Here is a 25,902-nt window from a genome sequence, read left to right as displayed (position 1 = left end):
TATATAAAAATTCATTTAGTCTCGTAGTTAAGGAGCTTCGTGCTCAACTCAGTTATCAATTAGTTTACCTACATTCTACTTGATCTAGTAACGACTTCACTTCCAAGTGAATACCAGTGATAAAGCCTTAACCCACAACTACCAACCAGACGAAACCTTAGGCAGCCGCTGCCTCCAGTACAGTATCGTTACAGGGCGAAGCTCTCCTATAGAGAGCTTCTCAATCTAGTCCTAATAGGACTAGTGCCCTGTGCACGTGCTACGCAGGAACCATTCACTTTAACATTTATTATAAATTTCAAATTTCTATCGAATCATTCCAAGACCAAAAAACTTAAAATAATCTTTTGCATTTTTCATTTCTTCGCATTTTTATCTTTTAACGTTTTCATTTTTTAAATCATGCCGTAGGCGACAGCATAACGATCTGAAATGTTAAACACGGATCAAAGAGAACGGAAAAACTGAAGAAGCATAGCCTACATGTATGTTATGCATTCAACCATCTATTAAACAGTCAGTAGGATATGTTCAGTTATCCTTCCACTGCTTGAGACCTAGCAACAGTAGTCCGACACGGAAAATACGAACCTAGATAAAATTCCACGCAACCATAAGAAAGAAAATGAGAAGGAAGTAGGAGATTGTCACAACACCACATTCCAATCATCGTATCACGTCAGATGGCCATGCTACATTTTGACAGCCTGTAATTGCTTGGAGAGACTCCGCGCAAATATATAGTTCCCCAATCTTCAAATGATTGAAATTTTGGCAATATGTCTCAATGATGAGGGAAATGCTAGACAGGCCTTGGGGAATTGGTTGGAAGCTAGTTGTGATGATGTAATCAAGGTGCGACGAGGCAATGTTGGATATTTATTATTAGAGTTGAAATAATGATTAAGGACTCAATCTAACCGTGTAACAATAAATATCTCAGCGAAAGAGTAGAGTGAGAGGCACAAGGTGGCTACACCAGAATTTAGACTGTCCATAGCATTCATCCATACCCCTCAGAAGATTGGGCGGGATGTGCAATAAAAGCTCTCATCAGTTTGTAAGCTATATATACCGTCGTGGCTCTACTCTAAACTCGTATACTCCCTCCAATTCTCCCGAGGCCATATTATCAACTCGATACTCAGGCAGTGGTAATCATCACAAAGCTATTGAACCCATATTCAACTCTGAATATGGATATATCCAGTATCACTTCCACCAGCCAGATGACAAGATACTAATTGTTCACAGAGACAATGAGACTGGGAGACGATGTTCGATGTGAGATTGAGAATGTATGAGATCTAATTTGTAGATAAATGGCAGTAGTGAGAGGAGGGGGTAGTGAGTGATATCGGTTGCTTCGCTAATGGGAAGTAGAGGGGTGGAGAATGGATATTGATACTGGATAAAGTCAATGATGTTTACATCCTACGAAATGCTGTGGCTATCCTAACTTTAGGAATTTCTTGACATCTTCATTTTCATTCCCGAGTACGGTAATTTCGACTTTGGTTGGGGTAAATGGTAAGTGATTACGTAAGAACAATTTTCGATGCGGGATTACCGGGATGATCCGATGCCGACAATTCCCGCCAAGAGCATTTTTATGGCGGGTGAAACTTTTAGAGTCCATTAATTTTTCGACTTGCTATACCCACCGTGCCCACTATTGACTTTCAGCAATACTTAACTGCAGTTGGCTTCAGTACGAGTATCCTCAAGACTTCAATTGAGTGAATTGATCACTATTTGACAATTTTGTAGTGTCTTGAAAGTGCCTTCCAATTAAAAATGCTCCGGACATCCACATTTCGAGCTCCGTTGCCTCGGGCAATAGCTCGTACATTCACAACTGCCACCACCTTCCCCGCGAATGCCATCAACGTCACAAGCAAATCCACGACTCGGGTCCTCAACCGTACTTGCTCATCATATAAGCTTAAAAGCTTCCAATCCTCGTCTTCCCGTCTGCAAAGAAATTTTCATGCAACCGCATACAATATGGCACAAACAAGAACCGAGTCAGATGCTTTCGGCAATGTAGAGGTCCCTTCGGACAAATACTGGGGAGCTCAAACTGAGCGTTCGTTGGAGAACTTCAAGATCAACCAGCCTCAAGATCGCATGCCTCCTCCTATCATCAAGGCTTTTGGTATCTTGAAGGGTGCAGCTGCAACTGTCAATATGCAATTTGGACTTGGTACGCGGACATGAAAGAAAAAATACACGTTAAGGCATGAACTGACGAGATACCGACAGACCCAAAGCTCGGAAAAGCTATCCAACAAGCCGCTAAAGAAGTCGCAGATCTGAAGTTGCTCGATCATTTCCCTCTTGTCGTTTGGCAAACCGGCTCCGGTACCCAGTCGAACATGAATGCTAATGAGGTTATCTCGAACCGGGCTATTGAAATCTTGGGCGGAACTATGGGAAGCAAAAAGCCGGTTCATCCCAACGATCACGTTAACATGTCAGCCTCTTCAAACGATACCTTCCCTACTGTTATGCATATTGCTGCGGTCCTCGAAATCGAAAATGAGCTCCTTCCCGCAACCAAGTCCTTGCGAGATGCTCTCCAAGCTAAAGTGGATGAATTTCAAGCAAAGAACATCATCAAAATTGGACGAACCCATTTGCAAGACGCAACACCTCTTACCCTCGCCCAAGAGTTTTCTGGATATGTCGCACAACTTGATTATGGTATCGAGCGGGTCGAGTCGTCTCTGCCCCACCTCAGACTTTTAGCACAAGGAGGAACTGCTGTAGGTACTGGTATTAATACTTTCAAGGGATTTGCAGAGGCTATCGCCGAGGAAGTTACCAAGATGACCGGCACACAATTCACCACTGCACCTAACAAATTTGAAGCTCTTGCCGCTCATGATGCCATTGTTCAAGCATCTGGCTCCCTCACTACCCTTGCATCATCTCTCTTCAAGATTGCTCAAGATATCCGATACCTGGGATCCGGTCCTCGATGCGGTCTCGGCGAGCTTGCACTCCCTGAAAACGAACCTGGAAGTTCCATCATGCCTGGTAAAGTTAACCCAACTCAATGCGAAGCCATTACCATGGTATGTGCCCAAGTGATTGGAAACGGTACTGCTACAACTATTGGTGGTATGAACGGACAGTTCGAGTTGAACGTCTTCAAGCCATTAGTTATCAGAAATTTGTTACACAGTGTTAGAATCTTGAGTGATGGAATGAGAAGCTTTGAGAAGAACTTGGTAGTTGGGTTACAAGCCAATGAGGAGAAGATCCAAAGTATTTTGAAAGAATCGTGCGTACACCCTTCTACTTATTAGTGCAACCTTTGTCCCCCCTAAAGCCTGAAGATACCAAGTACTAACAAACGTCAACAGTCTCATGTTAGTCACCTGCCTGAACCCAAAGATTGGTTATGACATGGCTAGTAAGGTAGCCAAGAACGCGCACAAGAAGGGATTGACTTTGAAAGAATCGGCGATGGAGTTGAAGGCTCTCAGTGAAGAGGATTTTGATAAGTTGGTTAGACCAGAATTGATGGTTGGACCAGAGGATTACAAGAAATAAGCAAGAGATGAAAGAAAAAGTTGTAGGGAAGAGGATGAGGGGTGTATTGATACCATACCTGAGCGTTATTTATGGTTAGACATTGTTGTTTTTCTGGGTGTGGCGGGATGCTCATAGTTGGGTCTAGCAGGTTGAGCAAGTAACAGCGTTATCATGCTAAAGATAGGATATGTGCATAGAATTTTGCTTGGAAAGCTAGTGAGATAAAAGTGCGGAAAGAAACATAAAAATAAATATCATCAACAGCCATGCAGATAACCCCTTGCGATTGATTAGAAGTGTTAAAGAAGTATGATTTTTCCAGATAACTGATCACCAGAGTCCGTCAGGATTAGAAATAGCAATAATACCTAAATGCTACTTGTATAAAAAGTCAAAACCCTTTATATTTTGAGATCTCAACATTTATCCCCCTTTCCCCACTAGATCTTCATTAGCACCGGAGTTTTCTTAAGTGCCTTACTAAGCTAGCCACGCTTCGAAGCTTCCATTGTCAGGTCCGGCAGCTCGGCAATCTTTCTCAAGAATCGCATTCTCCAACCCTTCATGTTTTGCACCCAAGGAAAAGCTCAGCAACAAACTGTACCCAGGTTTTGAATATAGAATCTACTTCTTCGAATAGTTCTCATACAGAATTGTCATCGCATAGTTCTTCCTAGGTATTTAGTGGTTGCATTCTTGTGATGATACCTACTGCACCCCTCAACACATCTAACAGCAACTCACCAAGATGATATTGTGGAACAATGATTTATCAAGTAATGATAAGCAATAACGTTGAACCCAATACCACCTGCAAACAACCGTTGTTTCCATAAGGATGACAACTTCTAAGCCCTAGAGCTTATGATGATTTACAGGTGTATAACCTTCTAGAATCCTTTAACATCCGTTCCCCGGTCATAAACTCCGCAAAAACATCAAATTCAGGCGTATTACGCATATAAAGGGGCTTCAGGTCTAGATGGAGCGATAATAGAAACCGCGCGGTATGGATGATGATAGCACAGGTTAGACCCTGATCCTCTCTCACAGTGGGTTTTTATGGAGAATCAGGGTATTGCACGATACCAGGTACGTGAATCTGCTAGTTCAATCGCAAAATTATGGTCCCAAAAAGATTCGTTTCAATACAAATACCCTTCCTCCATTGATGTCTTTCACGACATCAGATCCTTTTGGTTAACATCCAATTCTTTCTACAATCATGGATCTTCAAGCCATGAATCCCAACTTAACTCAGCCTGATCGAAGGGTACTCGAGCTACTATTAAAAGATGTACAAAAACAGAGCAGGGGCGACTCGTCCAACACTTCTGGCAGTCAAGATAACCAATCTCAAATCGACGAACAAATTTCCATCCTTGAAGCACTCAACGACGAGAACAACGAGAAATTCCAACCTACAGTTTTTACAAGCTGGGACCAAGAAGACCTTGAACGCCTCCCCGGTCCTTTATACCAATATATACTTGAGCCATATATACAATGGGGGAAAGGAGTGGTACGTCGGCCAACAGACGTCGTCTTCCTCACACATATCATCCTTTACCTCGCCACATCGGTCCCGAGTGCTATAATTTTGTACAATCGGTTCTCCTTAATACACGGATTCTGCCATTGGATCATGCAGGCTCTTTACTGCGGACCGTTCACACTTATGCTTCACAACCATATTCATAACAACGGAGTTTTAGTGAAGAAATACGCATGGCTCGACAAAACCTTTCCATACCTTCTCGAGCCACTCATGGGCCACACATTACATTCATACTATTATCACCACATCAAGTGTCATCATGTTGAGGGTAATGGGCCGGACGATCTCTCTTCGACTCTACGGTATCAGCGGGATGATATAGTTGATTTCCTAAAGTACTGGGGTCGCTTTATGTTCTTCATCTGGCTTGAGCTCCCATTATACTTTTTTCGGACCAACAAGATTAGATTGGCATGCGAGGTGCTCTTCTGGGAGGTCGGCTCATATGTAGGCATGTATGTGATGGCTAGACTGAATTTTTGGCCAACCCTTTTTGTATTGTTGATACCATTTATGCAAATGCGAATCGGTTTGATGGTAGGAAACTGGGGTCAGCATGCATTGGTCGATGAAATTGATCCAGATTCGGATTATAGATCTTCCATTGTTCTGATTGATGTGGCGGTAAGGAATCACCCTACATCCATGAAACTTTGAAGATCCTCAACTAATTTATCGTCTTGGTACTTTTAGAGCAACCGAAACTGCTTCAACGACGGTTGGCATACGGCTCATCATCTCAACCCACTTCGACATTGGCGGGATCAGCCACTTAGTTACCTCAAGGGAAAACATAACTACGATTCCGGCAAAGCTCTTGTCTTTCAAAATATCGATTACATCATGATGTTCGTCAAACTCATGCAGAAGGATTACGAGCACCTTGCTGGATGTTTGGTTCCGACAGGGGAGAATATTGGGAAGAGTAAAAAGGAGCTGGCGGACATGTTGAGGACGAAGACCCGTAAATTTACTGAGGAGGATATTCAAAAGAAGTTCAAATGTAAAAAGACTTCCTAGAGTTGCTGCTGGACAAATGGCATACTTTCGAAGATAATATAAATCACGAGGTGGTTGACCAAGCTAGCAGCTTGGAAACTCACGTGGTTCCCTCAAAGTTGTACAGCCAAGGTCAGACGTAGGGAGAAAGGAAACGAGAAGTCGCAACAAAAATTCCTTCTTACACTGTTACGTTCTCAAAACACTTTCAGTACTTTTATATGTACAGATCAGTGCACAACAGCGTATCATGTTACAAAATCACGATGTGATGAGCTTCAATCTATTGCCAAAGTTGGCATTTTCGATGTAACATTCTAACAATGTAGCCGCGTGTATATATGAAGTATATATAAATATGTGTGGAGGACTTTAAATACATGAGAAGAAGGCGAAAGTCTAGATGGTTAGCTACTCGTGTTATAATGATATAATGTTGAATTCACCCTTATTTTTACCAATGAATTCTTTCTTGCTAGATGCGGTAATTGAGACTGGTTCCTCATAGCTTCAAGTTATTAGAGGAGAAATCATCCTAGTTTTGCTGCATTTCAGAGAAAAAGTATTACAGGGACGTCAAACTGTGTCCAAATGAAGGCTCTAGGGTAGGCTCTGAAGTAGACAACCACATTGATGAATCTTTATACATACATGTTGAGACTCGATCTACATGAATTTTTTCAGAAGCTAAGAACATCAAGGTAGTACGGGGCTACATCAGAATGAGTTGCTTCCAGGCGCGCAAATGATTTCAAGTACCTTGAGAGATTGATAACAGTAATTGCATGCTCTTGAAATTTTACAAATGTAAAATGGATAGTTTCTTACTGTGAATAGATGTAGTTATTGAATTTCCAAACTCTTTTCTTTTTTATCCGTTGTAATTTATCTACTATATCCTCCTATCAAAATGGAGAGGAATATTAAGTCTTTAGGGAGGATGGGAATACATACAAATTAAGGGATGCAGGGTTTTTGTGGAGTCCTTGGAATAATCTGGGAAAGGAGGGGTGGGAGGTTTTAAATCTTGATATTGTTGACTTTTTATTCTTTAATTATAAAATGTAGATTGCTTTGGGGATTCGTTTTGGGATTTATTGATAATATTGCAATATAATAATTTTGAAGTAGGTAATATCAAACAAGATCAAAACTATTCTAACTTCAAAGGAAATATGTACTATAATACACCATACAAGTACTTCGAATGCGCTCCGAAGTGTATAGAATACAGAATATTGTGTTCCCGTCCGTCATTCTGTCCAGGCATGCCTTTATGCGATGATCACACTGGTGCCAAAACTAAGATTGTACATGGAAATTGTCCTTATCATCAGAGGTGGATTGATACGTCGTCGTGAGTTCCCCTGGCATTTAGAAGATTATTTGGAGATGCTTATTAGGTGAAATACATTATAGGCCAGGGCAAAAAGCTTCAGATTCCACACGTCAAGACGATGGAGTGCCAATCTCGATAGTGCATGATTCTTTTGCACTACCAATGCAACCTTCCGAACCCGGAAAACTATCTTCAAGATCATATCAGCCTCCTCGATCAGACATAAATGTGTTCTATGAAACTCAAAGACCGAGCCCGCAGTGGCATCATCACCTGTCAACATCCTATCAACCAGCTCAGGGACGCTCATATCAATATCACCGACTAGTAGTTAACCAACTAGCCCATAGATACTCACATTAGGAGGATGTATGTAGATCCCCGTGTGATCCGACTCGGTCTGGGTGTCTGTCTGGCGAGTACGCAGCAGTTGCGGAGGGAGGGGTGGTGGAAGTAGTCAGAGTGCGGAATTGGGCCTCACACTTTTGATAATTCGAATTAATCGTCTAAAATTCAAAGTTCCAATAATCTCGGGAAGCTGAAAAATGGACAACAGTCTTCTTATGCCGATATACCCTGGAATGTTGACTTCCAATATTCTCATCATGATATAAAGAGTAGAGACGTTGAAGTGCCTTTCATTCGGTGCTTTGTTTGGTAACGGATTGCACTTTTCCCAACATGACAAAAAAGGTTACGCGATGCTAAGACCACGATGCTCGCGGAATATACAGCCTGTGCTACTTCTAGCAATACACTCATCATTCACAACTTCCGTCTTTTAAGTTCTGATAAACGGAAGTGAGCTGAAACATGGCGAAGCTGGACAATTTTCTGCAAGCCTTGAAAGGATTCATCGTCTGCTCTGTTCCGGAAGTTTCCACAGAAGTCTCGCATGTTTGTCTCTACTATTCCACGGTGTCTATTCTGGGAGCCGTGAGTATATATTTCTGACGGTTCTTTCGAGTGAAAAAAATAGGTGGCAATCTTCTACGAAGTACATGAATACCTAGCTGAGAACCTAGACAATAGCGTGGTCAAGGCTACAGCAAGAGCTGATGAGAGAGGTAAATTTCATGTTCTTCAATAATATCTCATATCAATCTCATATGTACCCTTGTTGCCCCGTCGAGAACAGTTGTGTCTGATTCAACATCTACGACACCAATTCGATCATATGTATCAATCGCCGCTCTCCTGCAGACAAGAATACGTAGGGAGGCGATGGGTGCCTCATCGATAGAATTGTTCTTATGCATGGTTTCAACTAGCAGACAATAGACTATTCACCATGATTTACCAGATTTAAGAGTCTCCTGTGAGACATCTATATCAAATCCAAAGCAGATTGTACTCTGGGTTTCCTTATTGAATTCGATTGTTGTCTCCCTGTCCAAGCCGTTATGTATAGACTATCTAAGCACCCGATTGATACTTACAAGATACAAATCCATGGGTAATTTATGGTGCCCTTTCTGGGACAACCTAGTACAAAATTCCTGATTTATATTGTAAGACTTATATCATGATTTTTGATCCTGCATTGTTATTCGACAATGATAATCAACCCTCTTTCAATGATGCGATGAGATTATTTGTTTGATTGGTCACATTGTATTGAGGTTGAATGCAATAGTATGGATGCAGTCTTACGCTCTAAATATTGGCTTCTTTCATCATTCGAAAGCTAATAATAAGTGGCTTACCGAGCCAATTCATGGGTATCATCCTGTGCAGAATTTCCCCTATACCCAACCGTATGTAAAGCGCCCTTCACCTTTCCCTCCCTTTTATGATCTCTTTTATACAATATTCTGATACATAGATACACCCAATAACCATTGCGCCAATGCTAAACCGCTACCGCCAAATGGGCTGATGACGCCTCTCAAGACCCAGATTTAGAACTCCGTACCCAGCCGTAAATATCATTCATGATCAAGCTCCAATAGCTAGACATGAATCTAGCACCATATCCAACGCAGCTCGATCTTGGTATTCAGCCCCCTCCCATCCCCAATCTTCAATATCGCTCATTGTTTCGTCTATCGCGTGTCCGTTGACACCATTAGTTAAACCGTTGACCTCGAGACCACCCATCTCAACATCGCCATCATCATCCTCAGTGATGATTCTGCCTTGGGGCCCAAGCCGAGTAAATGCATTCCAGTCTTCTAGTTCGCCCTCTTGATATCCGAACATTATTTGCTGCACAACTACTGGCATTTGTCCTAAACCACAATCGGCAATTTCAAGTGCAGTACGTACATCAGCCATGCCTAGAGGGCCTCGTTCACTTGCTGCACGGGCTTCAATGGGCAGTAAGCCATTTTTGTCTCGAAGGACTTCGTTGCGCATCGAGGACTCTTCTTCCCTTTCTAGCTGCCTGCGATACTTGTGTGTTTGAACCCAGGAAGAACCACCACTAGTTCCGGCGCTACCCATAGATCCGGGCCCATTGCTTCTCGTTTTGCTAAATATCGATGACAAGACCTCTTTAATGAACGTTTCTGTCGCCACGGACATGAACTGAGCTGCATCTTGGACATGGCCATTGACCAATCCTGTTTCATAGCATATGGGAAGCATTCGTGACTCGATGGTTGTCATGTCAGGAAATTCACCAGATTCTGAGGCCAAAGGTAAGGTATATCTCTTCCGAATTTCCAGATCCCAATCTTGAACAACATGTAAGTACTACTACACTTCCTAGGCTTGGAAATTGTATTTGACTCACTTGTTTTGTTCAGACCGCCAGCACTGGCAGGTACAGTCTCTGGCTGTCTTGCAGGCTTCGGTCGGCGATGCTCTGTAAGCATTGTCGCAAATGCGTCGAATGGGTCGAACTGCAAAGCAATTTAGCACAAATCCAGTATAATTTCGCATGCGCAACATATTGCAAATATCTCACATCATTTTGAGAGAGATCCTTCAGTCTTCTCCTATCACGACTCGGCAATTGCATAACTTCTGTCTTGAGTCTTTGTTCCGCCGCATCGCCGCTGACCGGCTTGCTCCCAGCCCCTGTTGTAGGTTTATCATTTGCACTGACCCAGCTCGCCACGCCCTGATCAGGCATTTCACGAGTGGTATTCGCATAGATGGCAGATATAAGTTGATTGTGAAGATGCTCGATTTCACCAGTATTTGTTATGAGGAAATGATCAATTCGGGACGAGAGTTCGGCCTGGTTCATTTGCCCTGAGAAACAAAGAATTAAGATTAATTTTCACACACGTGTTTATCGCCCTTTTCAGGGGACAATGGCTTTCATCACCTACCCATAAGAAATAAACCAATTGATTCTTTGTATGTCCCCCAGTTATCGCCAATTGCAGACTTGACTGCCGTGTACAACGGTTCAAGGTCGATGCGGGGCGGAACATGATTGAACTTTGCTGATTTTTGAACTGGAGTCGTCGCGGTAAGTGACTTTGTAGGTAAAACAGGAGTTGGACTCTTGTTCGTCACACTAGGGCGGCTCAAGGCCGCTGGATCGATGTCGGGCATGATGATTGTAGGAGTTATTTAGGCTCGCGCGAGCACGCTCTCAAGGCGCGAGAACCCCGGATTTTCTATAGCCCATAAATAGAGCAATATCAGAGGAATCCAGCGACACAAATATAGGATGCCAATCGTTAATTTGATGCCGTGGTTGATGAATGAATGATGGTCGTTTCGCGCATAAGATAGAGGTGACGTTGAGAGAGTCGGGGGTTGGCCTTGTAGCCTTATGTAAGAAATCTAGAGTTTTAGGGTAACCTACCTTGTACTGTCACTAATAAACCCCCCTCAAAATTGAAGTAAATAAATCATCGCGTATGGCCTTTCTCAACGCGTCCACTCATTTATTTAATTTCTCATGAAAGCTCATGAACTTTTTATGTTTTTCTGAGCAAGAAGGAGGAGTCGCAGATATTCAATTATCGCAACGATGCAATTATGTCCTCACGAAGTACTCGTATCTCCACTGCTATTGATAGCTTAGTGCGCCGATTTCAAGTAGATATACCTGGAGAAGATCCTGCAGATGCGGAGGAAAGAGAAAGCAATGCTGCCGACTTTGTACGGGAAGTTCTGGGAAGGTACTGGCTTTAAAGACTATGCGCCGTTTAATGGTATGCTAATTTGGCAATTTATGTAGCTCAAAAACTCCTGCTGTTGTCGCAGATGTGAACCAAGCTTCGGATTTGATAAAGAAACGATTAATACAAACAAACCCAAGTCCGAATGAAGCCCTAAGATTTACAAACCTTTATAGCCGGCTTCTTTCTATACCGGTCATTACACAAAAATGGGCAGTGCTTTATTTTCTATATCAGCTAGGAGATCAAGAGCAACTTAGGCCTTCTGGGTTGACGAGCCCGTTTATGAGTCCAATAAGAAAGAAGAAATCAAGGAGAGCACTCGAGGCTCAAGATACTGCAAGTGCTGCTCCTCTCAGGGACACACGTCGAAATTTTCAAACCGATAATACCTTTGATTCCCAAAGCCACACGTCGCGAGAGGAACGGGAATTTGACGATGCTTTTGCGCCTGCCGGGTTGAAGAAATTACCGGAACGAGAAGGGGGTCAGAGAGATAGAAAGGAAGAAGAGCAGGCATTTGTGAAGACGCCAGTCAGCCAACGTGAGAGTGTCGCATTGAAGACGGCTCTGCTGGCGGAAAATTATGTCGAAATTGATCCACCGGAGACTGCATTGCTTAGGGATTTGCCATTCACATTACAAGGTCTATCTTCGTCGAATTTACCATTTGATTCCCAATCAAGCCTAAGGCTACCAGATACTTTGCCCGTACCAATAATCTCGATCCTCCATACTTTAGCTGAGCCATCGCTACTATACAGAAGTCTGTCCAGTTTTGTGCAGACGAGTGATGGCGGTTTACTCGGCCAGAGTTTAAGAGCTGCTATTGCTGGCGAACTCAGGTCATACCTTGGGCTCGTAGCGACATTAGAAGGTCAAATTAGACGAGCACTTTCATCATTAGATGAGAATGAGCCTAGAGGAGGCATTGGAAAGGCAGGAGTCACTCTTAAGAGATGCGTGGTATGGACCCGAGAAGCTACGATGGGCTTGAGATTAATGAGTTTAATAAGTGAAGAATCGAAAAGCAAAAAGGGTGGCCAGCTCATTACCTTGATCCATGGATTTTCGTCATCACATGGGGACCCAATGGTAGGAGCTTTTGCCGAACGCTTGTTGATTCATGTCACTCGGCCATTTTATGATATGCTTCGACATTGGATTTATGATGGAGAATTATCTGATCCCTATCATGAATTTTTCGTCTCGGAGCAAGATCCCAATGCGATTCAAGAAGCCCAAGATGGCAGAAGTCGAGGAGGTGCCAGTAGTGTATGGGAGGACAAATACAAACTTAATGAAGATATGGTACCAAGTATCATTACACAGGATTTCGCTCAAAAGGTCTTTTTGATCGGAAAGTCCTTGAACTTCATCCGTTATGGCTGTGGAGATTCTCAATGGGTGGAGGCATATTCAAAAGATGCTTCAAAAGAACTACGATATGGTGATACCGCAACGTTAGAAACATGGATTGATGAAGCTTACAAGACAACAATGGCTCGACTAATCCACCTAATGTCGGACAAGTTTCATCTTTTTGAGCATCTTAAGGCTCTTAAAAACTATATCCTTCTAGGGCAGGGAGATTTTATCGCTCTACTCATGGAATCTCTCGCATCAAATCTTGATCGTCCCGCAGGTGCCCAATATCGACATACCCTGACAGCTCAACTTGAACACGCTATTCGTGGCTCTAATGCGCAATACGATTCTCCCGAGGTTCTCCGACGTCTTGATGCTCGCATGTTGCAACTGTCTCATGGTGATATAGGTTGGGATTGTTTCACACTTGAATACAAAATCGATGCCCCTGTCGATGTCGTAGTAACCGAATGGGGTAACCGACAATACCTCAAAGTTTTTAACTTCTTATGGCGTATTAAACGTGTTGAATTTGCCCTCTCTACCACCTGGCGTAAATGTATGACCGGCGCCCGCGGTGTCCTACTCGGATCTCCTGATCCCGCCTTCCATCAATCTTGGAAACAAACTCGTGGCGTCCTTGCAGAAATGATTCACTTCATCGCTCAACTTCAATACTATATTCTCTTTGAAGTCATCGAGTCCTCTTGGGATGAACTCCAATCTGCAATTCACAAAGATGGTTGCACACTTGACGATCTTATCAAAGCGCATACCAAGTACCTCAATGCCATCACACATAAAGGTCTTCTAGGCGCCAAGAAAAAACATTCTAATGACCTTGATGATAATACTTTTATGGTTCAATTAGGCGAAATCCTTAGACTAATGCTATCATACCGCGACGCAGTTGACGGGCTTTATTCCTTCAGCGTAACGGAATACTCCAAACGTCAAAACGCCAATTCTCCCTCGGTCCCCCCGACAGGTACCACCTCCTCTCGACCCGGAACTCGTTTCGATGATTATCCTCCCTCTCGATCTCCTTTTGAGAACCCCAACCCTGCACTTTTAAATCTCAACCTTTCAAATATTCAGGGTGAAGAAGAAGAATTCCCTCTATTGGCAGACAGATTGAGTGGATTAGGAACGCAATTTAAAACAAGGATTTCTCTATTACTAGGGGATTTGGCGTATCAACCGGACACGGATATGAGATTTTTAGGTGTGGTAATGAATTTTAATGACGTATATACAGGGGTCAGGCGGAAAAGTAACCGAGAAAGGGAAAGGGAAAGAGAAAAAGGGAAGGGAAAAGCTAGAGAAGGAAGATCTGGTGAATCAAGCGTTAAGGAAAGATAATTGTGATGATTGATACGAGAATAGATTCGAGATGGGTCAAAGACAAAGCGGCGTATTGTATTTTCATGGTCTTTACTTGTGGGATGGCATGGCATAGTAGGATGGTTGATAAGGATACCAATGATGGATGCTTGGAAAGCAGATAGGCTGGCTGCTTGTGGCGTTGGTGTGTTGATTGATATGATGATGAATATACATTTTTAAAGCACTCTTGCCATTGAAAGTTTATTGCCCCCCCGGTTGATTCCATCTCATTTATTTTCGATATAAATTTATATTTTAGTTTTTTTTTTAAGGTATGGAAAGTTGAATCTTTAGTTATATATAATTTATATATCAATTTTTAATTAATTATATTTAAAAGCTAGAGCGAAAAAAAGAATAAAAAATATAAAATAAACAAAAATATATCTACGAATTACTTCATGGTGATGAGCAGTTCAAAACACATTAAATAATAGAAATCATTTTATTAAAAACTAATTAATTATCCGATGTAATCTTTAAAAGTTTAAAATGTAAAATGCAAAACAAAAACCCGATGTACATCATGCTGGTATCATATTCGTAAACCTCATTCTTTATCCATCCATCAAAAACGCCATGTCATGCCTTGTTTGCTTTACTCATCATGTTCCGTCTATCCTCTTACAGCCTCCGAGCCATCTCAAACTATATGCGCAGCATCACCATTATAATGACCCGCTCCTGTTCCTACAGGTTTCCGTCCAATACCAGTGGTTGTGGTACCAGTTCCATGAGGGTATTCCTTATTTCTAATATCACCACCTTGAACCATTCCCTCATTCATAGCATTTTGATGACCATAACCATAACCATGAGCATAACCATGATTCTGACCACCAAAACCACTCGCACCATAACCGTCACTTCCCCAACCCACCTGTCTCGTAAAAGTCGCATTCTCAAGCTCCGCACCGGCACCAGTACCCGGGAACGGAGTCGCGCGATTCAAAGGAATGTGATTGGTCCTCCAGTCCCAAATCGATGCATATACCATTCTATAAGCGGAAAAAGCCATGACGGTTCCGATGATTGCTCCTGCGAGACAATCATACCAATTGTGGTATTCGTCAATGGTAAGGGCACCTGCGATGAGTGTTGCGCCGAGGATAGGTGCGTATGTTACGATGAGTTTCCACATGGCAGGATGATAGTTTGACCAGACCTTGAGCTTGGCATTGAGATACAAGGATAAGAAAACGAAACCGGCAAATGCAGCGGTGGAGTGACCGGATGGGAAAGATTCGAGAGAATCGTCAATTTCATCCTCATCACCCGTACAGATTGTTCGATCGTACATGATGTAGTTGAGACCATTTCCTGTTTCTTGTTGTGTGGTAACTGGAATGTTTGGTTTGCAGACGGTGAGGAAATGAGGACGAAGACCACCGATGAGCCATTTGAGGAAAACTTGGAAGACTGCGGCCGTGATGAGAGAATAGAGGAGACCAATCACGGCATTATTCATATCCCAGAAAGATCGGACACGAATTTGGACAATGAGGAAGGCGGCGATGGGAACGAGAGAGGCAAGAAGTGCTGCCTCCCAAATAGGAACAATTTCATTGCGAAGAGGCTGGTGAATATATGTTAGAACATGTTCGCATTTCTTAATTAGAAGGTAATTGGAATGAATGATATACTACTCACGTATGCAAATTGAGGGTAAACAATCTCTCCATCTTGAAAATAGACGGGGAAAGACCGAGAAGGAGCTGGATGAGCTTCATAAACACCCAGTCCAACAGCACCCATTGCAGCCATAGTAAGAATATCTAGCCAGGTAACTTTAAGCCATTGACCGAAACTTGGACGTTTGCTCATGGGAAGAACGAGTGGTCCTTTACCATGATGTTTTGTATCATGAGTAGCTACATTAGCTCCAGGTCCTGTGCTCGCAGGTGTCTGCTGTTTGCGTGAGAACATGCCCATCTTGAATTACCTAGTATCTCGTAGATAGGTATAGGATGAGATCGATCTATGGCTGAGGCAACAAACGGAGAGATGAAGTAAATGAACTAAATGAAGTTGAGAAAGTGGCTCAACGACTTGAAAAGCGACGAATACTCTGATGAGATGCAAAAGGAATTTGAATGAGGATGGTATCACAACAACTCCAAGACTTTTTGTATTAGAAGGAAGGTCAAACTTTAATACCTTTTCCTTTTCCCTTGACTTACATTTTGGTGAAACAGTTCTAGATTTCACACCTTGATTTTTTCATGATATCAATTCAATAAAGGGATAGGGGATTAGCCACGAACTCCATTCACCCAATCCATGAATTTTCCAGTGTTTACAAAAATTCAAACTTACTACACCTGCAGTTACACAGTCATCAGCATGATCCCCTAGCTTCCCTAGCTTCCCTAGCTTCCTTCCACTAGTGGAAATAAAACATGGAGAGAAAGCTCCGTTCCACTCATTTAATTGGTTAATTCAACCAAACGGATGATGACGTCAGCGCATAACTAGCCACACATCCCACCAAAAATGACTTCTGGGCGCTCGTCAAAAAGCAGGAAATGAATGGCTGAGTCCACTGGTGGTCTTACATTTGAGCCACTTTTCACTTCACATAAAATCAAATTCCGCCATATTACATACGCCAAGATGGGTTAAGGAGGATCCAATTTCCAATTTGCATGTTTTCCTTGCATTTCCATCATATTTTACATTTTATCCGTCTTGTCTGTTTACCCTGCTTGCGTGCGACGATAGACTCAATTGGATCGGTAAGCTTGTCTTTTCCTCTTGTTTGAGCTTCTTAGCTTCTTGGCTACGACGGGAGCTTTGATTGTGTTCGCAAAGCTTGTCGTGTTTGCACGACCCGTTTGAACTTCCCATAACCTCATGGTTTGGAAATGCTGTGATCAATTTCCACGTCACTGAAAACATTGACTTCTTCGGGATCCTTTGAAATTATCGCGGACCCTTATTTCCAACGTCGTTCCATTCACGATTGAAGTTATTTTCCATTTTCTCAAGTTCTCAATGGAACGAATCTATATTTATTTAGCTCTTAATAAATGCTTTTCACTTGATATCTTACTGCGCTAAAATCTGCAACGTCGCGAGAGGAAATAATATGCATAGGCACATCGCACGCGTTCTAAAGACATATTTTGCTTCAGGATAATCCGGCAACATCCCAAACCTTCAAAGAAGCATCCCCACCAACGGAAGCGACCTTCTTTCCACCATCGACCCAACGAACACCAGTAACCCCGTCCTTATGCGCATTGGGAGCCTTGACTCTCTTTCCTGGTGAGGCAAGACTCCAAACAAAGATGTTGGTATCGAGACTACCACTCACAGCGTGGGTTCCGGCTCGATTCCAATCTGCAGAGAAACATTAGTTATGCGGCTTGGAAATCGAAAAAGGCGTCGAGGGTATTTCAGCTTTGGGCAAGACATCTCAAAAGAAAATAAAAAAAACTTACCAATGCTGGTTATTCTTGCCGTATGACCTCCCCATCTATCCGTCTTGATTTCCCAACTTGTTGTATCATAAACATGAATTTTTCCTGACGAGTTTCCTGCTGCAAGGAGATCTCCACTAGGCGAGAATTCCAGTGCGGAGATTTGGGCTAAAGAATTTGTAAGTTTTGTTTTGGGAGACAAATTGTTTCCGTCAACCGTGTAGACGTGTACAACATTGCCCTCATCTCCCACCGCTACACTGTTTCCGTTTGCTGTAATAGATGTTGGAGTAAAGTCTTTGGTTGTCACTGTATTTACGAGTGTACCTTGAGAGAAGATATCGATACCGTTGGTGGTAGCGACATATAATCTATCATCATCCCCAGCTGCGAGTCCTTTGGGCTGTCCGTTCAATTTAGCTGCCTCCCCGATGAAAGTGTTTCCTGGGACATCGATAGTTCGTAAAGTATCATCCCAAGCAACACTATAGGATTTATCTCCAGCGCTAGCCCAGCTTGATACTTGATTGGTGTGCGAGGAGCCTTCCGTAGCAGAGCCAATACCAGTACCGACATCCCAAGAACAGACTCGACCATCAAAACTACCTGTCCATAATGTTTGTCCCTTCTCCGTATGGCTTGAGCCGATAGCTGTAATAGCTTTACCGTGTCCTTGGACAATTTTGGTTGGTCTATCCGTTCCTTCAGCCAGATGGTTTAGGTCTCCAGCTAAGTTCAAACTGATAATCATTCCATCACTGCGAGAAGGCCATACGACACCAACCTGGTGATCTGGAATGCTAACATTTCCTTCTCCGCCGAATCTCCAAGTTTGAACCGCCTTACCAGCTTCGACATCCCATAATTTGACTGTTTGATCAGCGCTCGCTGTGACTAGTCTCTTTGAGTCTTTTGCCCACGAGACACTGAATATGCTCCCCTTATGTTCTCCCTCTCCAAAGTTTGCTTTCGCATCACCAGTCTTTCCGTCATATAATTGAATTTTGCGATCCGCTCCAACACTTACCAGATGATTTCCGTCCGGCGAAAATCCTACCCCGTAAATGTAACCTTTATGAAGCTCTCCCAGCTTAGCATTGAATTTAAAAGGTGCCCCGTGAAGGAACACCATGCTAAGATCATCGGAACCGGTAGCAGCTCTGAGGGGTCTTTGTTGGCGAATTGCGACCGAGTTGATAACCGCAGTATGGCCAACAATCTCTCCTACGGTATTTCCACTATCTGCAGTTATGCAAGCCCCATATCGCTCTCGCCCATCTCCTACCGCAATTATACGTTGAGAATCTCCATCCCATGCAATATCATTAATTCTGCCATTTATAATATGATAATCCCCCTTGGTATTAACACCTTCTATAGAGTCCCAAACTTTAACTGTTCCAGAGACATCACCACTAGCTATGTAGTAACCGGAAGGAGAAAATCGAGCAACGGTAGTTTGGGTTGTGTGAGATGTGTACTGTTTACTTAACGAAGGGTCATCGATATTACGAACGAAGACAGATTTGCCAGACTATATATGGAAAGTCAGCAGCGGCATATTGTGAACTCTAAAATATATACGCACGGCATAAGCAATACGCTCCCCCTTTGGATCACAACTGAGCTGTGAGGGACGACCACGTTGAGTGTCTGGGGAAGCAGCAAGGATCTTGTCAATAACGATAGACATATTTCCTTGAGTCAAGTCAATACCAAGGATTCAAAAAATTTGGGAGCTGTGAGAAGTGCTTTAAGAATCAACGTAGTTCACAAAGGAAACTCTGGTTTATTTACTATTAATGACTTCGAGATACTTGGGGAAGACCACGATGAAACAAGGCTGCGGGGCAGAAATTAGTGGGGTTGGCCTTGCCATTTTAGCTAAATTTCAGCCACAATTAAAGCTGTATGCGTCAGCCTTACAAGTCTACCGTAGATTCGTCTGTAAGGCGATCAATCATGACTTGTCAAACATCAGGCAACAGGGAAAGATACATCTATAAAAATGATCATGTTTCCCAATATCTCATCACAGATGGATATTTATTTCACATTACTGAACCTGTTGAGAAATAATCATCTTGGTAATTTAATATCCTCTCTAATCTCCTAACTCATTGGGATGAGCTTCTCAAATTCAACATACAAGAACAGCAGTCAAGACTCAGTGTTCAAAAGGGATTCAGCAAGATGGTTGTTACATATGATCCCGATGGAGATTTAGTCCTAGTCCTCTCAAAGGACGCAGCATGGGAAGACACAGACGAGGAAGAAAATTCAAAGGAATCAACAGAACCAGAACCACGAGACTCCCTGGAAAAGAATGTCCTAACGGACGAAGCTACTGCCGCCAGGGAAGATGTACATATGTTAGTATCATCCAAACACATGAGCCTTGCTTCTCCTGTATTCAAAGCCATGCTTCAAGCCAGCCATTTCAAAGAAGGTCGAGAACTAGCTTTTGCTGGCAAGGTTGAAATTTCCCTTCCTGATGACGACCCGGATGCTTTTGCTATTTTGATGTGTATTATTCATGGTCGGACAAGGAGTGTTCCCCGCGAAATCGATTTAGATCTCCTATCGAGGATATCCACTCTGGTTGATAAGTATCAATTACGTGAGGTGGTTGAAATTATTTCTGATAGATGGATATCCCAGCTTGAATCTGAAATACCGAAGGAACTTACAGACGATTTACTCCCATGGCTTAGCATTGCTTGGGTATTTGAAAAATCAAGTATCTTCAAAGAGACTACTCGGATTGCAGAACGACAAAGCAAGGGTAGGATTGGTGAAGATAGAGATGACATTCCGATTGCAAATCGAGTTGGTAAGAAAGTTCCCATCTCTTCAAGTGTCAAGCACATGACTAACGATAGTAAAGATGCAATCCAAAAACGAAGACTAGCCGCGATAACCGACGCCTACTCCATAGTCGCAACTATATTGCATACTGGCAAACACCACTGCACCGCGCCCCGCAAATCTTCATTTGAATGCAGTGGCATGGTACTGGGAACCCTTCTCCAGAGTGCCACAAAATTAGGCATATATCCCGTACCAGATCTTACAAACACAGATCTCACATTCAATTATGTAGCCAATCAGATCCGAAAAGTTACAGTTATCGCTCTTTGTGACAGTTTATCACCAATCAAGGGGTTTGAGTATCGTCATTTGTCTACGCATGGTGTGAAACAGGTTATTGATACCAAACTGGTGAATATTGAAAAGAGATTGTGTGGATTGAAGATGGAGGATTTTAAGAAGGGAAAGAGAGCACAAGCGAAGCTTAATCTCCCGGTGAGAGTGAAATGGAATCGAATAATTTAGATATGATATAATTGTTGTCTCTTATGCCTTCTGGAGACAATGATTTTCCAGAAATAGGCTTCTAGTGTGTGTGTGTGTGTGTTATTATTTAACGGCCAGAGGCCGAGGGGGCGAAGCCCCCCCATTCTCATGACATCCCCTATTGGGGCAAAGGCCGCCAGGGAGTTACTCCTGGGCTATGAATAGCTATGTACATATAACTATGTCTAATGGTTGATTGATTCTTAAGCGCATTTCCATAGCTGCCGTGATCTCAGTGAAATACCAGAACTTCCCCTTAGTGGGGAGATTACATAATACGAAAGTCTGCCAAGCCGCAGCCGGTCCGCCTAACCCCCGTGACCTTCTGAGTGCTCCCACAAAACGCTGTTTTTTTTTTTTTTTTTTTGGTTATTTAGGGAAAGTCTAAAGAGGAAATTTACAAAGGAAATTTACAAAGGAAACAATAAATTTATCTGTCAATTTGTTAGCCTGTAGGGTTATCGTTATCCCTTGGAGTTTCGTGATCTTGTATGGGGCCCTCAGGGCCGGGGAGAGGGTAGTGTCGAGGGCATATATCCGTGAAAAAGCTATTGGCTTTCGTCCATCTTGCGAGCAGCTCCGCTCCTTCGAATGTCCCACAGAGGTATGGTATCAGGTCAGCTGGTTTGCCTTTCGGCTGGGGGTGTTTTCTTTTGGCAATAGGACAGAAGAAGAAGTGTAGGGGAGCTTTGCGGGCACCGCATCTGCAGTGAGGGTGTGCGTCCTGATGGTTGAAGCGTTCGTGGTATGCTGCAAAGTCGCCGTGTCCTGAACGGATGGCTAACAGACGTCCTAGGAAGCTTCTAGGCAGAGAGAGTTCCTTGGGGTTTTTTGGTGATGAGTGTATCTCCAATTCTCTGTATGTCTGAGGGATCACCGTCGACCATAGCTTGTCTATTGCTTTTTGCCTGAGGCCTTTAGTTTCTCTTCTGAGTCCTGCATATGAGTAGGCTCCTTCGGGTTGCGGGAGTGCTGCTCCTGCTTTGGCTGCTTTGTCTGCTGCCTCGTTTCCTGCCACATCTTTATGTCCTGGGACCCATCGGATGTGCACTGTGCCATTGGGCCAACCTGATGCCGTTCGTCGGAAGGATGAGAAGATCTCTTGCGAGGATCCTGTGGTGTTTGAGATGTGTGTGTGTGTGTGTGTGTTATTATTTAACGGCCAGAGGCCGAGGGGGCGAAGCCCCCCCCATTCTCATGACATCCCCTATTGGGGCAAAGGCCGCCAGAGAGTTACTCCTGAGCTATGAATAGCTATGTACATATAACTATGTCTAATGTTTGATTGATTCTTAAGCGCATTTCCATAGCTGTCGTGATCCTTAAAGAAGATTTATTATATCGAAACGCTGCTAGAAAGAAAGATAAATGCCAATCAAAACATTGTACTCGAAAACCCTTCATTCCTGCTCCCCTTCCCGATACCATCAATCCAATTGCTTCTTATATACCAGAATGTATTGTAATTGTGTGAACGAAGTGAATGACTTCAATTTAATTACTACTGTAATAAAGAACTAAGCGAACGCGAAAGAGACTAGCTCTTTTAGTAAGTCTATATAAGACTTACTACTTTCAATATGTAGCTAGCTCTTTAGACAGAATACAATTAGACATACAGGACCTACGTAATCCGTGGGTGCTACGTCTTCCGTATCCTTCTCGTACCAACAGAAAGTATATAAATTGTTGTTATTTCGATTGTATTGATTGTAGAAGATATACAATATATATTATATACATATCAAAGATGTCGAGTTGTATTATATATTTCAGAGGAGTCTTACTCTCAAGAAATGAGATGATTTCGTAGCGTATTATCGTAAATGATAATATTGTCCTTTGTTTTATAATAAAAGTAATATTATAGAGAATGCACTTCGATAATGCAACTGTCAAAAAACCGCAAACAGGTAAAAATATTGTGATTAGGTGCCTCTTTCTCTTCCAATTATTATAACTCTATTAAATGATTCAAACTTAGCTCCGCAGACTCTTATAAGAGAGCTGGAGATTCGTAGAATGCACCGTATACAGGTGTTGAGTCTTCGCATCCCAAATAGGCTTCTAGTATTACGATCACAGATCTTACAGTAACCGATCGTATGCCTACGAGATGCGATTCGATCAAAATAGTATGGGATTAAGGTCATGTGGGGATCTGAAAAGCACAGACTCTGTTATTATATGATTCCCACCGATCCCACCGACTTAAATCAAATGGGAGCGATGGGATAGGGAGTACGAAGATCTATATAACTAGAAGGGATTCCCTCACTGTAGAGCTTTGTGCTCAAGATCAATCCTTTAGTATACTCTACTATTAGTTACGAATTACATATCACCATTGTCATTACTTAAGTCCCTGCTTGAAATCTAGTTATAAACCATCTCGAGAGCCTAGAGCACTTCCACATGATCTGGACGGCATACTTCGTAATATAAATTTAATCTAAAAAAAGGAATATTTAAAGTTTTTTATAAATTAACGTGGTTTATCACCGAGTGGATCACTTTCACCTCAACTTACCACTTTAAACTCGTATCATTCAACAACAATTGAATCAATTGATTAAAGCTATTAAGAATCTAATAATCTAGGATCTATCATACTGTTTTGACAAGTTCTTGCATTATGTCCTGTTTTTCCACATTTACTACAGCATCGATTAGAAGATGCTTCCCTATTAGAATTCCCCCCTTTTTGATGCTCGTCGTGTTGAATCTAAATATCAACCTCTTGTTGAGATAATATATCTGCAGCCTCTTGTTCAATAAGTACTCCTCCTTGATGCAATTGAGTTTTTTTTGCACATCAACGTTTGTTTAATGCTATATTTGTCTTTCGAAGTATACGAATCTCTGCATTTAAAAGTGTATTCTCATGAGCTAATCTCTCTATACCTTTAGTTAGAGCTAGTACAGTCTCAAATATAGGTGTAGGGGAGCTTGATTGATGACGTGTTATTCGAGATTTTACTAAAGTTGATTGTGAAAGAGCTTCAGTTGGATTGTGAGGGGTTTGAGAGATCCATATATCTGGATCGAAAGGAGGAGGGGTAGACGTATGAATTCGAATATCTAGTTTCGAAAGTACAGCTTCAGGATTAAATGGTATTAGACCTGTTCCTCGGAATCCTGATTTCATATTCTGAGCTGTGATTGATTCTTGATATGCAGCTTTGAAAGCTGCAAAGAATTCAATCTTCGATATATGGTTGATATATGCCTTGATAAATTCATCAATTTGATTACTATATGAACGTTTTAGATTGCTAAAACAGCCAATATCAAATGGTTGAGTTAAATGACTTGAATGCGGTGGTAATTTGATATATATAATGTCATTCTCCTTGCAATATGATTGAAAAGCTACAGATTCGTGGTTTTCATACCCATCCAACACCAACATTCGATATTTGCCCTTTCTTCGATTCAGAGTATGCTTATTGAAGTGTTTCAACTATTCTAAACCTATCTCATTGTTTGTCCATCCATTGGAAATAGGTTTAATAGCCCAATCCGCAGGAAAATCGGTTTCGGTATATCAATTGGAAAGATGAACCTATCCTTGAACCACCAGAAATGGGGGTATAGTTTCACCCTCCCCATTACCATATATAATCGCTGTAGCCTATTCTCTATTGCCTGATTGTATTGCCTTGCTTCTGCCCATTTCGTTCAATACTAGTTACAACTATTCCGGGATATATTATACTCATCATAAAGCCGGTTTCGTCGAAATTGTAGAAATCGCAATCGAGAATACTATATTTTGCTCGCATATTCGATACCAGTCGAAACCATTCTCCAATAAGCTTGGGATCTTCGTAGAGAGCTCTCTGAAAGTCATAAACACGACTAAAATATGTTTTTAATGCTATATGATGCTTTAAGAATCGATGAGCTCAAAGCTTTTCAACTTTCTTTGCACCTCTTGATTCAAGAATATAATTCGCCATATCTTCCACATCTTTAATTTTAGGTGGAAACCTTCTACTATCTATATCAAGTATATATTGAACAATCACCTCCTCTTCTAACTTTGTAAGATTATGACAATTCGCTCGAGTTTCGATACAGGGAGTAAAACCTTCATTCTGTGATTGAGTGTTGTATATAGTAAATTATATAGCTTGGCAGCTTTTCGAATACTGAGTTTTTTGTCTTTTTGAATAGCCTCAATAGCTAAAAGTATTCGAGCTTCTTTATTATTCGATTGCATTTCAATTGATTGATAAAACACGTGTTGAAGTGGGAGATCAAGAATTGAGGTGGAAGTGATCCACTCGGTGATAAACCACGTTATTGTCACGATTCACCATTAGGATTGATGGTGTTACGATGGTAGCAAACTGATTAATTAGGAGAGCTTAGGCCGTGTGCAAACACGATCAGATTTCATCGAATTAGTATGTGATCTTGGTCACCTGAAGATCGTATGCGCACGCACCATCAGAAATCGCGTGATAAGGAGTCTTGAGGAGCCAGAAAGCTCCTAGGGGCCCCCTTTATTGTTCAGTATATAGTCAGAGTAGTTTCATAGTTTAGGAGCTTCGTGCTCAACTTAGTTATCAATTAGTTTACCTACATTCTACTTGATCTAGTAACGACTTCACTTCCAAGTGAAGACTAGTGATAAAGCCTTAACCCACAACTACCAATCAGACGAAACCTCAGGCAGCCGCTGCCTCCGGTACAGTATCGTTACAAAGTGCTCTAGGCTCTCGAGTGTGACGCCTCACACCTCCGGGTCACGTGGCATGCCCCGTTTGTATTTAATCATAGGAAAACTCTCTACTCTTGTTTTCCTTCTTCTTTTCTCCTTAGCTTAGTATTTTCTAA

The 25,902-nt window shown here is 42.2% G+C and overlaps 11 protein-coding genes across 11 annotated transcripts; 7 read left to right on the top strand and 4 right to left on the bottom strand.

Annotated features, from left to right (window-relative positions):
* Positions 1-2,007: 2,007 nt before the first annotated feature.
* SS1G_05243 (conserved hypothetical protein) lies at positions 2,008-3,561 on the top strand (the record flags this gene model as incomplete). Its single annotated transcript, XM_001593765.1, has 3 exons — positions 2,008-2,206; positions 2,266-3,289; positions 3,372-3,561. The coding sequence occupies 3 exons, from the start codon at positions 2,008-2,010 to the stop codon at positions 3,559-3,561; spliced, it is 1,413 nt and encodes a 470-aa protein (XP_001593815.1).
* A 1,207-nt stretch (positions 3,562-4,768) lies between these two features.
* On the top strand, positions 4,769-6,121 carry SS1G_05242 (hypothetical protein; the record flags this gene model as incomplete). The annotated part of the gene is made up of 2 exons (XM_001593764.1): positions 4,769-5,725; positions 5,795-6,121. 2 exons carry the CDS (start codon positions 4,769-4,771, stop codon positions 6,119-6,121), a joined length of 1,284 nt encoding a protein of 427 aa, XP_001593814.1.
* Positions 6,122-7,368: 1,247 nt separating this feature from the next.
* Positions 7,369-7,802, top strand: SS1G_05241 (predicted protein; the record flags this gene model as incomplete). The annotated part of the gene is made up of 2 exons (XM_001593763.1): positions 7,369-7,457; positions 7,520-7,802. 2 exons carry the CDS (start codon positions 7,369-7,371, stop codon positions 7,800-7,802), a joined length of 372 nt encoding a protein of 123 aa, XP_001593813.1.
* Positions 7,803-8,252: 450 nt separating this feature from the next.
* SS1G_05240 (predicted protein) lies at positions 8,253-8,529 on the top strand (the record flags this gene model as incomplete). The annotated part of the gene is made up of 2 exons (XM_001593762.1): positions 8,253-8,375; positions 8,419-8,529. The coding sequence occupies 2 exons, from the start codon at positions 8,253-8,255 to the stop codon at positions 8,527-8,529; spliced, it is 234 nt and encodes a 77-aa protein (XP_001593812.1).
* An 848-nt stretch (positions 8,530-9,377) lies between these two features.
* Positions 9,378-10,949, bottom strand: SS1G_05239 (hypothetical protein; the record flags this gene model as incomplete). The annotated part of the gene is made up of 4 exons (XM_001593761.1): positions 9,378-10,117; positions 10,177-10,285; positions 10,351-10,640; positions 10,721-10,949. 4 exons carry the CDS (start codon positions 10,947-10,949, stop codon positions 9,378-9,380), a joined length of 1,368 nt encoding a protein of 455 aa, XP_001593811.1.
* Positions 10,950-11,381: 432 nt separating this feature from the next.
* SS1G_05238 (hypothetical protein) lies at positions 11,382-14,254 on the top strand (the record flags this gene model as incomplete). The annotated part of the gene is made up of 2 exons (XM_001593760.1): positions 11,382-11,524; positions 11,584-14,254. The coding sequence occupies 2 exons, from the start codon at positions 11,382-11,384 to the stop codon at positions 14,252-14,254; spliced, it is 2,814 nt and encodes a 937-aa protein (XP_001593810.1).
* A 667-nt stretch (positions 14,255-14,921) lies between these two features.
* On the bottom strand, positions 14,922-16,210 carry SS1G_05237 (hypothetical protein; the record flags this gene model as incomplete). The annotated part of the gene is made up of 2 exons (XM_001593759.1): positions 14,922-15,854; positions 15,929-16,210. 2 exons carry the CDS (start codon positions 16,208-16,210, stop codon positions 14,922-14,924), a joined length of 1,215 nt encoding a protein of 404 aa, XP_001593809.1.
* Positions 16,211-17,408: 1,198 nt separating this feature from the next.
* Positions 17,409-19,393, bottom strand: SS1G_05236 (hypothetical protein; the record flags this gene model as incomplete). The annotated part of the gene is made up of 3 exons (XM_001593758.1): positions 17,409-17,620; positions 17,722-19,234; positions 19,289-19,393. The coding sequence occupies 3 exons, from the start codon at positions 19,391-19,393 to the stop codon at positions 17,409-17,411; spliced, it is 1,830 nt and encodes a 609-aa protein (XP_001593808.1).
* Positions 19,394-19,893: 500 nt separating this feature from the next.
* On the top strand, positions 19,894-21,969 carry SS1G_05235 (hypothetical protein; the record flags this gene model as incomplete). The annotated part of the gene is made up of 3 exons (XM_001593757.1): positions 19,894-21,006; positions 21,476-21,661; positions 21,865-21,969. The coding sequence occupies 3 exons, from the start codon at positions 19,894-19,896 to the stop codon at positions 21,967-21,969; spliced, it is 1,404 nt and encodes a 467-aa protein (XP_001593807.1).
* Positions 21,970-21,999: 30 nt separating this feature from the next.
* SS1G_05234 (hypothetical protein) lies at positions 22,000-22,655 on the top strand (the record flags this gene model as incomplete). The annotated part of the gene is made up of 3 exons (XM_001593756.1): positions 22,000-22,190; positions 22,573-22,606; positions 22,644-22,655. 3 exons carry the CDS (start codon positions 22,000-22,002, stop codon positions 22,653-22,655), a joined length of 237 nt encoding a protein of 78 aa, XP_001593806.1.
* A 1,217-nt stretch (positions 22,656-23,872) lies between these two features.
* Positions 23,873-25,030, bottom strand: SS1G_05233 (hypothetical protein; the record flags this gene model as incomplete). The annotated part of the gene is made up of 3 exons (XM_001593755.1): positions 23,873-24,286; positions 24,753-24,918; positions 24,981-25,030. The coding sequence occupies 3 exons, from the start codon at positions 25,028-25,030 to the stop codon at positions 23,873-23,875; spliced, it is 630 nt and encodes a 209-aa protein (XP_001593805.1).
* Between the last annotated feature and the right edge of the window lie 872 nt (positions 25,031-25,902).

The sequence above is a fragment of the Sclerotinia sclerotiorum genome, genomic scaffold (genome assembly GCF_000146945.2).
Source record: "Sclerotinia sclerotiorum 1980 UF-70 scaffold_6 genomic scaffold, whole genome shotgun sequence".
Classification (NCBI taxonomy): domain Eukaryota; kingdom Fungi; phylum Ascomycota; class Leotiomycetes; order Helotiales; family Sclerotiniaceae; genus Sclerotinia; species Sclerotinia sclerotiorum.
Note: the sequence above shows the minus strand (reverse complement) of the source record. Positions and strands in the feature narration are given on the sequence as shown.